Here is a 13,125-nt window from a genome sequence, read left to right on the forward strand (position 1 = left end):
AGCTGAGGATAAAATCTTTTTTATGATCTGACAGTAAGCATAACTTTCACACCATGAGGATAAAAGTCAGCGTCAATATCATCATATGCATCACATCCTATTATTCAGATTCTCGGCAACACCAGTATTATCACTCTAAAATAGAAAATGGAATATATACTAATTTTGACCTAGTGCAGGGATTTTTAGTTTTAAAAAATGAAGCAATGTTACAAAAGCAGGGAAGTTTAAATTATCTGAAATGAATACATTAATCAAGCCTCTGTATTTACTGGAAACAAAGGCTACTAGCATTTTTACCAGCTAAACAAAATATTTTTTCTAATGAGATTTTAGCTGAGTATCGTTTATCTTAAGAGAAAAATAATGGGGCCTTACCTATTCCAGTAGCTCCAGAACTGGTCATGCAGGTAGGCGTGGTGGCTACATTCATCACCAAATGAAGCTTTGCTTTCAATCCAGTGAATTATGTGCCCTTCTACAGCTAAGGGACAAAGCATTAGGAATACAGAGCAAAGGGAAGGGAAGATTGAAAATTCTGAATTCTAGCCAGGTCTCTCTATGTTTCATACTAATGAGTGGGGCTTAGCCCTCACCATCATCTATAGATGTAATTATAAAACAACACATCATATATGTTCGTTATAAGGAACATTTATGCAACTATCACATCCCTTTTATTGTAGTCATTTACAAAAGTCTCTCTCCTATTCTGAGACTATTTGTATAAGTTGACAAGTGATGTGCAAGCAAACCAAGGTGAGCATGGCTTTTCAATAGGACCCTATTTTAAAAATTCAGTATTTAGAGCAATGGCTTGAAAATGACAACCAAAATGTCTTTAGAAGACATGTTTATTTCTTAAACATATGCAAAAGTTTTAAGGCATAGATTTCTTCTAAACCTCTCATTTTCAGCTTCTTTAAAATGATCTTTTCCAATTATTTCACACATTTAGATACAAAATTATAAAGCTAAGCTAGATTCTCTGGTAGCATTTTCTAATAGTAACAAAAATTTAAAAGCTATGGGAAAAACATATTCCTTTTATAAACAAATGCACAGAGGAGTTTAAGGACTTACCAACGGGTACTTGTAAAATAAAGTCTGGAGTTTTGTCATAACCCTTTGCACGGAGCTGATCTTCATCTATAGGAAAAATAAATACTATTACTTATAAAAGTATTCCATTAACAAGACAGCAATATAATTGCTTTTCTTTCTTAAAAATGTGTAAAAATTATTAATGCAGTCATACATATCATTCCTGTGTATGCAATACTGTGTCAGAATAAATGAACTTTCTTAAACCTGAAGCATAGATATAAAAATGCCATTGTCCCTTCTGCATCTTTATGTCTTTATTATAAACATCATTAATTCAAGCTGTCATATGCTACTCTTTTTATAACTGAAAATATTCAAAATAATGAAATATACCTACCGATGAAAAGAAAAGGCTTCTTTTCATCGGTAAGTATATTGAATATCACTAATGTTACCAAGCCAATATTGACAATTTACAGTAAGGCCTAAGCACATTGGCCTTTACAATGATAAAACAAATGCTTTTATTAAAACAATTAAGAAAGTTTGGTTTCAATTAGTGAAACTATTCCTACACACAAGAACACACGAAAGGGACAAGGACAATGAGATCCCCACAGAGAATTAATTACCCTGCTTAATACCTTTAGTATGCTATTGCTTCTGGCATTTACCAGAGTTTTACAACTAACAGTGTGTAATTCTGAAAAGCAAACAGGCTTTGAGATTTTTTTCAAAATTTCTTCGATTTCTTGATCCTGTGTAAATATCAATGATCCATTCAGAAGGAAGGGAGGCAGGAAAACAGAAAGCTTGACAAAGTTGGAAAAAACTAGGTAAGTGCTTGCTTTAAAAAAAAAAAAATCCTCCAATATTTTCTAAATGCCGTCCTTGACTTCTAATGGTATTACAGTGTGATTCTGAGATGAGCAGTTCTCTGTTAAATTTTGGAGTGACCTGGTCATTCAATTCCAGACACGGCTTTCTGTCTTCACCCAACCTCAACTAATGGCTCAACCAAGTAACAAGGAAGGCTGTGTGGTCTCTTAACACCTACTGGGCTGTTGACATTGTCATGCATCCCATTCGCCTTCCTGCATCACCTTTGATTAAAATTAATGGCCCATTCCCAGTGTTGGGTAGCTTATTTCCAATCCATTTGTCAGGCCGAGACAGTGGTTTCATGGCCAATGTTCAGAAACTCTGTTTTAGAACACTCTCGTGTACATCCCGAAAGGTCAGCATTTTAAACATCAATAACCTTTTAACAACAAGACACATATTTAAACGAGATATTTAAGCTAAATTTGGTGAAGGTTGACATTCTTTATCCAAATTTTGAAAGACTGATGCTAGAATTCTGAACAATCTCCCCTGCCTGAAATATAAAAAATGCTAAGTGAACTGTTGTAATAAGGAAATACATTCTGAAGTAATCTTACTTCAAAAACAACAGTATTTGGAAAACTGGACTGTGGACTAACAAGACTATAAAACATTTCTGTCCTCTAAATGCTTTCTGGCTATAAGAATGTTTAGTGGAAAAAGGCATTTATTAAATCAACCCAAGTGCCTAGAGCTGATGTTTCAGGTAGCTGACGAACTGTTTTTAAAGCTGGGTTGACATTAAAAAAGAGGGATTAATATTTTATTAAAACTACCATAGCTTCATCAACCTTTGCAGATTTTAAAATCTGTTTCAGAAATGATTATGTTTCTGACAGCAGCTCCAAACAAAATCTCAAAGGTCACCATGCAATCCAAACGCATAAGCTAAAATCCCTTAAAAGGCTGATGCTTAGACCCTTGTTCACTGCTCCAAAATTACTAACACAATTCCCACAATTTAAATTTCATGGCTGACTTAATGTGAAAATTACCAAAAAACCCAACCCCCCCAAACTGAATATACATATCAGGTAAGGCTAGGGAGACTTTCCATCTTTCTGTGGAAAACCTCAAAATACAAAGGAGTGATCAAAGGCTTTCTCCACAGCGCCCGCCGCCTCCCTGCCTCCCTCCCTTCCTCATAGTAGGAAAATGATTCAATAGTGATTGTACCCAAAAGATAGCTTCTGAAGTCTGTCACCACCAGATACTATACTTTTTCCAAGAAAAAAGGTTATTCCACACATCTGAAATGCTATGTTAATAGGTATTGGGTATCCTCTCTGTTCTTTATTTACCCAATTCTCACTGCCTCACCTACCCCTTTCAACCTTCATACTATTTCTTTTGATTTCCTAAAAAAGGAGGAGGGAACAACTTGGCAAAGTTCAGAGAAAAGGGCAGCCCCAGTATAGGAAGCAGCATTTGTCAACAGGTGGCCTTGCTAATTTGGGTCTTAGGACCCAGGAGAAGTTTCTATTATGGGTCACCCTTCTGGGAGATTTTTAAGGTCAGCCCCATCCATCTGATGTGACTTCCTGGCCTCAGCATTATGCTCCTTTCCTGGCTCCCAGGGCCTTGAAAGATTCCTTACCATGAGACGATCATTCGAAACTATGGAGTATGGATTTAAAATGCGGTTGACCACTTGGTGGATCAGAGTTCCAATTCTAGGATCCAAAGACTGTGGCTGTTATCATCCTGCGCTACTTCCCTTAGGCTTCACCCTCTGTTCATTCTCTTGTCTGGTTGTGCATGAGCCTGTCTCTGACATGTTGGGCCTGAAGCCTCAGCTCTGAGGGCAGGAAATATTTCCTTTTCTTTTTTTCTTTTTTTTTTTTTTGGTCTTTTTGGCTTTTCTAGGGCTGCTCCCGTGGCATATGGAAGTTCTCAGGCTAGGGGTCTAATCGGAGCTATTGCTCCCAGTTTACGTCAGAACCACAGCAACAGAAGATCTGAGCTGCGTCTGTCACCTATACCACAACTCACGGCAATGCCAGATCCTAACCCACTGAGTAAGGCCAGGGATTGAACCTGAAACCTTATGGTTCCTAGTTGGATTCGTTAACCACTGAGCTATGACAGGAATTCCTTTTCTTTTTTTTTTTCTTTTCATTTTTAAAACCCCATCCATTGCCCCCCTCTCACCTACCTATGTACACATATTTATACTCAAAAGGGTAAGGGAATACATCCTAAGGGCATTTTTAAGGACATCCATGTCTTCTACAAAGCCTGCCCAGACTTTATTAATAATAATTTTACAGGAGTTCCTGTCATGGCTCAGAGGAAATGAATCTGACTAGTGTCCATGAGGATGCAGGTTCGATCCCTGGCCTCGCTCAGTGGGTTAAGGATTTGGTGTTGCTGTGAGCTGTGGTGTAGGTTGCAGACACGGCTTGGATCTGGTGTTGCTGTGGCTGTGATGTAGACTGGTAGCTACAGCTCCAATTTGACCCCTAGCCTGGAAACCTACATATGCCATGGATGAAATAATAATTTTCTTTTTTGATTTAAGAGACAGTAAACGTGACCTCAAGTTCATGGTTGTATTTGATGACTCTTGCTGCTGTCTTCCACCCCTGGTCCCAGCTGGTCTGCTCAGAGGTGCATCTTGATTATCAAGGAAGGAACTATTCATGGGAAGTTTTCCTACTTTTTTCTCTGATGTTTAGTATTTTACATAACATTGAATTTATTCATTCCTTAATGTTTGAACCAAATTCCCTACAATTAGCAGTCTAGGCCTGGTGCTACCATTGTGGGCAGCTCTTTGATTACCTTTCCCGTTTATTTTAATAGCTGCTGATCTGTTTAGATTTTCTTCTCTTCTGTAGTCAATTTGGCAATTTATATTCTCCTTGAGAATCATAAATTCCACCTGGGTTCTTAGAGCTTTTACATATTGGAGCCAAGTGGTTACTTATGATTCTTTGAACTCCCAAAGTAGCAAACTGCATGTTTAGGTAACATGCTGTTTTCTTCAAGAGAAAAATGATCAGGATTAAGAAAAAATAAAGAATAACATAAATTAGAAAGGGGTAGGGGGAAGAGTAATGGTAATGTTTTAGTATAACTTCCCAAACTGTTGGGGATCGGCATGAAATCAATACCGTACACCTAAACTTACTCAGTGAACACCTAACTTACTCAATGAACATAGCAAATACGAAGTGGGGCTCTTCTGGCTTAAGGTATATTAAAAATACCCAATATATTTCATAAGTTCTAAGCTTGTTAATATTATGGTTTAAGTGTTCCTTATCCAAATTAATGTAAGAATATTCTCACTTAAAGCAGACTTGTTAGCCTCCAGATCCATGAAACAGGATTTTTAGATAGTGTGTTCCTTGTGAAACACAGTATTTCTGAGCTCGTAAAGTCTTCCTACATTCCAATTTAGACATGATAAAAGAGGCCAAGAGAAATTAAGGGACTGCCATGACTTGGCCTCTCAAACAGTCAGAGACCAGAGCCCACCTTGACCAAGTCCTGGTTTGTCCCATCAGACAACATATCACTCTGAATTATGCAAATATTTAAATCTGATCATGTATAGTACTTATGAAGTAGGGGGAAAAAAAATCTCGTTTTCCTCTTAGAAGATCTAGACACACAAGAGAGGGGAGGGTTTGTCTGCTGGACATTATTTAACCGACACATTCCTGAAGAGGAGATGAAGGAGAGCATCTCTTGATTTCCAGTATTTTTAAAAACACTTTCTCCAACAGAACTAAAAAATCAAGGAAAGTGCCTCTATAGATAAAACTGATGTTAAATGTTTAAACAATCCAGATCTTCGTTTATTTTTAAGTTGTCAGGCTTGCCTTTAGAAAACATTTTAAAAAGGAGTCACATGTATGTAACGAACACCGTGAAAGTTAAATTTCTCTGGCCTTTTAATTACCCTCTCCTCTAAATGCCCAAAATATCCGAAGCAATTAAGTCCTAATTACACAATTTCTTTTCCTAAAATAAAGGGCTGATTTTGAGTCACAGAACAAAACACATCTGAAACTAGTTAACAGATACTTGAGAAACACAGGAGATCATCAGGACGACCAAGAAAAAGTCAGAGGTTTTCTTTGGTTTGTTTTCTTGAAAGGCTTCAACTTTAAGAAACACAGTTTATTCCCAGAGAAATTTTGCAAAATTCCAGGTCACAATGTCTAAAAATGAAACGTTACATTCTGGCATGGCCTCTTATCTATGAATTTGTCAAAAGGTTTCTAAAATGCTAGGTTAAAATACCTTATAGGACAAAAAGGATCTTTTTAACACCTGTTACATTTTTATAAAGTTGGGGAAGGGCAAAAAGTATATATGAGCACAAGTGTAAATTATAATCTGTTTTATCGACTCTGGTATTTTGTTTTTTCTGGTCTTGTTTTTTGTTTTTCCAAAACACCATCTCATTCAATACTTTGGAGTTATGACCTCTGCATCCTATATTTTTATATTCTCTAAGAATAAGTTTTTTGACCCAATTTAAGAAGTTAGCAGGGTTTGGGTAACAGATATTACTATGCTATGCAATCACATGCAAAAGTAAGCCGAACAGATATGTATTTGATGGGGAGATTGATAGCGCTGATGAATGAAATCTTTAGAGAACCTAAAAATTTTATTACAGCCATTACTTTCAACCTCTTCCCCCAAAGCCTCTTATCAAAGCCACTAATAAGGAATACAGCTGACTGCTCTGACCTTGTCTTGGCTTATGTCTTTAGGGGACAATACTAGTGAAAACTGAAGGGCCCTAAAGATAGGAAACAAATGGGAGGTCACAAGACCAGACGGTGCAAAGTGAGGCAGGGTAGGTTGGTCCTTGCTGACTGGTGGCAGTTAGAGACAGAGGGTGGGAACATAACAACAAAAGCAAAACTCTTTTATGTTTTATGCCATGTCACTCTAAATTCTTTTGCTTGAATGCCACCAAGAAGGGACAAATCAGCATGGAAGAGTAAACAGAATTCCAGGCAAGGTGTTGGGAGGGCAGAGGACAATAACTGTGATACAAAGCCTGGGTCAAGTTTCCACTAAACAGAACAGGGGACTGGGTGGTCACAGAGCCCTGACTGCAAAGCTCTGAGGAATGGTGGTGGTCCTGGTGGCTCCAGCTCTTCTAGGTGTAGTCACTGATGTCCCTGAGCTAGTACTGATGTAGAGAGGGATGTGTGCAGTTCTGAGACATAAAAAGCACCTTTATACACTCATGCCCAGACACAAGGGACCAAGAAATCCATGCAACAATATGACTAAAAGATGTTACCTCCCCCCAGTGCTTTTTGGTTATGGGGAGTATAGCTCGAACCAGCAGCTAATGTTCTGTGAGTGAGATATTTTATTTTTTTCTATCCTGTACCCTGCCCTGTATAGCACTGCCATTCACTGGCACTCTCACCATGTGATTCTGGTGGGCGGTCAATAATGTGGCACCCAACTGCTGGAGGGGACACTTGACCCAGACTAGTGGATCAGAGCCTTTTATGAGGCTCATTATGGTGTAAAAGAGAAGTACCACTTTTCCCTGGGATTTAACTCTCTATTAGAGTAAACAAATTAGCAACCATCAGGGACCATCTTTGTTGTTTGAGGATGAAGTCAACATGGAAAACAAGAATACAAAAGGGAAGAACGAGGTGATACTGACGACGTTTTGTCTTCTGGATTCCAGAATACCAAACCTCTCCTCCACACTTCACAGTTGTATCTCTGGACCAATAAATTCTCCTTTGTGTGTGTGTGTTTAATCTAGTTTGACTGGATTTCTGTCACCTACAATAAAAATGGTTCCAATTTATCAATGGTGGCCAGGAAAGCAGATATGGGCCGATGTGAGTTATCTATCCGGAGCAACGGTGAGCCTGAAGCAGGAAGAACTACAATTGTAAGTGGACAGAGTAACCTGTCTTCAAAGTTTCAAAGAACCTGTCTTTCAGCAGCACACACAGGTCTGTGATTCTTTTCTCTTAGTCCCAGGGAGAAGCACTGCATGAACATATTCCATTAAGGCGAGTCAGTAAAGATGGCCCCTCACCTTGACAATTTTTTCAGGAAGGGCCAGGACCTAGATTCTCTACATCCTACTCCAATATAATGTTCCTGTTACCCTGAAAACTCCATCTTATTTTTAACCTTTAGTTAGGAATTTAAGTAGTTGATACCTTTTGAAATACCCAACCATCCCGGTTCCCTTTAGCTTATTCAACCTTTTATTTTATTTCTAGTCTCTTAGTCTCTACTGCTGACATCTGCTTGTAAACACAATCTTAGTATTCTAAATCTCATCTGTTCCCACTGCATATTCCTCACCTAAAGTCATAATCTCCTGTTTGTCACATCATAATCACTTCCCCAGAGCACTGTTGCTTCAGGGGGGAAATAAAGCAGCAGGAGGAGATGGCCTCTTAGAAACAAAGATTCTAATTTCTTACAGCAAAGGACATCCTTCACGAAGCCTATCTAGCTTTACAGACTACACCCTCCCGAAGTCCCACAGAGTGATACATGAATGCAAGGAGAATACCCGTGTAAAATATGCTGGTTTGTCATAAGGCGAGACCAAATGGGGTAGGGTGAGATAGGGACAAAGCAAAGTCTCTCAGGTGTCACTCAAAATAATTGTTAGCTTCTACTAACAGGGCAACATTCACTGGAAAGAATAAAATATCTCCTGAGCCATCCTTATTAAGCCAAACTTAAAAAGAATTTGCGCCAGCCAGTGGCCGTGGAAGTCACTAATGAAAGTCCCTCCAACCTGGAGATATGCCAGCCCATGGAGGATGAACGGATTTGTCTTCTATCTTTGGTACAAGTGCTTTCATATCTTCCCTAACGGTGCGAACCATCTTGTCTTCTCGCTGTCACTACTTTCCTTTTCTCCCTTGCCTTTTGTCTAAATCTCCCCCCTCACCCCTGCCACAACCCCGTAAAAGAGAGAGAAGATAGAACAAAACATGGTCTCATTAATTACCTGAGAGATACAAATGAAAACAATTCCATCAGGAGACAAAATACATTTTCTCTTTCATTGCATTAGAAATGGAACAAACCCCGAGCAGAGGGGATAAGGATGGACACAATGCTAATGGGTCACTTTAAAGTTTGAGAAGGGTTTTTTGTGCTTTCAAGCCTAAAACTGGGCAGCAGGGTTTCCACATCTTCTGAGACTTTAAATGCCGATCAATAAATATTAATTCTAAATTAACTCTCTTTGGAAAGAACTGACATGTACTTACCTGAAATTTTTCTGGAAGGCTCCTTGTTTGATTTATGTTTTGTCTTTTTAAATCCCTAATGGTGTCTGCCCTTGGCAAGTACTTAAAAGGTATCTGTCTGCTGCACCAACCAAAGAATGGTTAGCTTAGTGGTAAGACAGTCAAGCTAAGGAGAAGCACATGGCAGCAGGAAGGGGTTGCTGTGAGAGAGCCTATGAGTAAGTCAAATTCCATCACCACTTCCAGAGAAGTAGCTTCTGAGCCAGTAGCATTTTCCTCATATGTAAAGGGCAGCTACTGATTTTTCATATAATTTGTTCCTTTCTTTCAAAAGTTTCACAGAAGTAGCACAACAACAGTCTTGAATGTATTTATTTTCGTTATCAAAACAAGTGGGACAGGCTAGATGGAAATGCATTCTTACTGGACACACATGGCAACTGTGTGGCTGTGGGCAGCTAGAGGGCGGGAATGCTTACCATCAACTTGGTACTAACTAGTGTAGTTCCTGCCTACAGAGAATACACTCGACAAAAGTGAGTTGAAAAGAATGAGCAAACGATGAATAGACTGACAAGAACTCAGAAATTTCTAGAAATTATCTGTACTAATTTGTTTGTAACTTGTCTCCCTACTAGATCATAATGGTACAAAAACAGGGATTGCATCTGACTTAGCACATCTAGTGCCTGAAATAGTACCTGACTCAGTAACTTACTTTTGGAATAAAGGAATAAATATATGAATACAATATATTTTCATGTTGGAGAAACTAACGTCATTTATTCAACTCTGACTTCTCTTAATATCCATTTCGAGAAGTACAAAATAGATAAATCTACAAGATGGGCTAAATCCATGAGCACACCCAAATCTTCAATGAAAACGACTCTTTCTTCCCTTTTCAATAGTGCCTAGTTAAATCTTTTGCCATAGCAACTGCTCGGTACATGGTTATGAATCAAGAAAACTTAAGAAATTATGAAGGTTAAGATAAAAGTGATTCATTTTTATTTTTCCCTTCTATCTGACCTCTCTCTAAAAGAGGTCAGATAAAATATGTATTTTATAAAATGACATATAGCACACAATGGAGAAAAAATTTTAAATGGGATAAAAAATTTCGGGAAGTCATAATTCTTAAGAAGGGTTAATATATAAACAAATAAGAATCTTTGTCTTTTGAAAGTAGCCCAGATGAGAAGCAGAGAGAGATTGATTTTACTTTCACTTGTTAAAAAAAAAAATCAAAGTAAAGCAAATATGTTTGCAATGTCTCTGCAACAAAAATTCAAGGTATACACATGTAAACAAGAAAACAGAGGATCAGATTAGTGGTCTATTTATATACCAATATTTTTCTGTAGTTGGATTTAAAATGATGATCTATCTAAATTTACCTGACACAGTACTTTAGATCTAATTCATCATTGTGAAGGGGTATTTACCAGGTAAAAGAACATCCCCATGACAGTATTTTATACAAGGCTTTGAATTTTCATGTTTTAACTGTAAATAAACATGTATTTATTCAGTACTACATTGAAGTGCTTAAATGCATAGAATCATATTTCTTTGTATGCTGATGAGGAAATGCTGCATAATGGCACTGAGGTTACATGAAGTCAGCTAAACATTCATTTAAATATTGGTTAAGTATCATCTTCGGTATGCGTCCATAAAATAATTACCTTTAGAGCCTAGAGCACAGTGGAAAAGAGGGGACCCTTCCATTTTAAGTCTCTTGTCTGAACTTGTATGCAAGTGGTCATGACACCTTGGCTGTGTTTCTGCACTGCCTTTGTCACCCAGGCCAACTCAGCCTAATGCACTCAGTCTCCCAGAATCAAGGGAGTGGAGAACCTAAGACTAAGTTTTAGGCCATGAGTAAGCCTTTACTCTTCCTCCTTACTGGGGTCTTGTAGGCCTCAGGAAAGCATAGGAAAACTACACAAAGCAAAGGAGTGGAACTGAGAGCCTGATTACTTGTAAGCAGATGGTGCCAAGAGGGTAACACCAATATATGACTGCTCAACTAGCGGCTTCAAACCACAGATCTGGCCATGGCTTACAGGCCCTCTAAGTGATCCATGTGACCAGATACTTCCTAATTTTTATTTTTAAGAAGTCCTAGATTTTTAATTTTTGTTTTATTTTATTTTTTGGTTTTTCAGGGCCACACCCAAAAGCATACAGAGGTTCCCAGGCTAGGGATCTAATCAGAGCTACAGCTGCCAGCCTACGCCAGAGCCACAGTGACAAGGGATCCGAGCTGTGTCTGTGACCTACGCCACAGCTCATAGCAACACCAGATCCTTAACCCACTGAGTGGAGGCCAAGGATCAAACACACAACCTCATGGTTCCTAGTCAGATTCATTTCTGCTGTTACCACAATGGGAAGTCCAGATACTTTGTAATATTAACAGAACTCCGCACTTCTACAATGTATCTCTTGGTGCATCATGGGTCATCCAGTCCAACTGGTTCTGAGCCATTATAAACTCTAATTTTTAAAATTAGATTTTAAAAGGCGATTTCTATCTAATTTACCTTCTTTCCATATGCTGAATAGCTCAGTTCTTCTCACACAAAAAATCTGCTGCTTTAAATACCAAAGTTTAATTCAGTAATCTGAGGCCACTTTCCTAATTTATCAACTTTATTTAACCCTAGCTAGAGAATATTCACAGTATTTCCCATCTCCAAATAATCAATAATCTTATAACACATTCAACTCCTTCTTCAGGTCATTAATAAAAATACTGAATATGAAGACTTTAAATAGACTTTTTTGTAGGACTGTATATAACATCCCTCCCCAACTTGACATAAGGCCATTTACTGGACTTTTTTGGCTATGTCTTGTTCATTTTGGAACAAAAATTATGGAATTCAATACTGAATTTATTTTCTTTTTTCAGCCATACCTGCAGCATATGGAAGTTCCCAGGCTAGGGGCTGAATCGGAGCTGCAGCTGAGGCCTATGCCTCAGCCATGGCATTACCGGATCCAAGCTGCATCTGCAACCTATGCCGCAGCTTGTGGCAATGCCAGATCCTTGACCTACTATGAGCGAGGCCAAGGATTGAACCTGCATCCTCATGGAGGCAATGTCGGATACTTAGCCTGCTGAGCCACAGTGGGAACTCCAATCCCCAATACTGATTTTTTTAAAATATCTATAAAACAAAGAACAAAGAAGTCCTAAAGTCAGCAGAAGGAAGGAAATTATAAAGATCAAAGAAGAAAACAATAGAGAAAATTAATAAAACCAAGAGCTGGTTCTTTGAAAAGGTCAACAAAATTGACAAACCCCTGGCCAGACTCACTAAAAAGAGGAGAGAAAGAACCCAAATAACCAAAATTATAAATGAAAAAGGAGAAATCACAATGGATACAGCAGAAATACAAAAAACCATAAGAGAATACTATGAACAACTGTATGGCAACAAGTTTGACAATCTGGAAGAAACGGACAATTTTCTAGAATCTTACAGCCTGCCAAAACTGAATCAGGCAGAAACAGACCAACTGAACAGACCGATCACTAGAAATGAAATTGAAGAGGTCATAAAATCACTCCCTACAAATAAAAGTCCAGGACCAGATGGCTTCACAGGTGAATTCTATCAAACATATAAAGAGGAATTGGTGCCCATCCTCCTGAAACTCTTTCAAAAGGTTGAAGAAGAAGGAATACTCCCAAAGACATTCTATGAGGCCACCATCACCCTCATTCCAAAACCAGACAGAGAGACCACCAAAAAAGAAAACTATCGCCCAATATCATTGATGAATATAGATGCAAAAATTCTCAACAAAATCTTAGCCAACCGAATCCAACAACATATCAAAAAAATTATACACCATCACCAGGTTGGGTTCATCCCAGGTTCATAAGGATGGTTCAACATACGCAAATCAATCAGCATCATACACCACATTAACAAAAAAAAAGGTCAAAAAT

General features: G+C 38.3%; 1 protein-coding gene across 5 annotated transcripts in view; it reads right to left on the bottom strand.

Moving 5' to 3' along the window:
* C1H15orf41 (chromosome 1 C15orf41 homolog) overlaps window positions 1-13,125 on the bottom strand; it is a 237,799-nt gene that overhangs the window by 108,167 nt on the left and 116,507 nt on the right. For all 5 annotated transcript variants that reach the window (XM_021098122.1, XM_021098114.1, XM_021098111.1 and 2 more), the window contains 2 exons: window positions 1,084-1,149; window positions 379-484 (listed from right to left, as the gene is read on the bottom strand). In XM_021098122.1, the coding sequence (XP_020953781.1) occupies window positions 379-484; window positions 1,084-1,149 (172 nt within the window). The remainder of the gene's footprint in view (window positions 1-378; window positions 485-1,083; window positions 1,150-13,125) is intronic.

This window comes from Sus scrofa, chromosome 1, assembly GCF_000003025.6.
Source record: "Sus scrofa isolate TJ Tabasco breed Duroc chromosome 1, Sscrofa11.1, whole genome shotgun sequence".
Lineage (NCBI taxonomy): Eukaryota > Metazoa > Chordata > Mammalia > Artiodactyla > Suidae > Sus > Sus scrofa.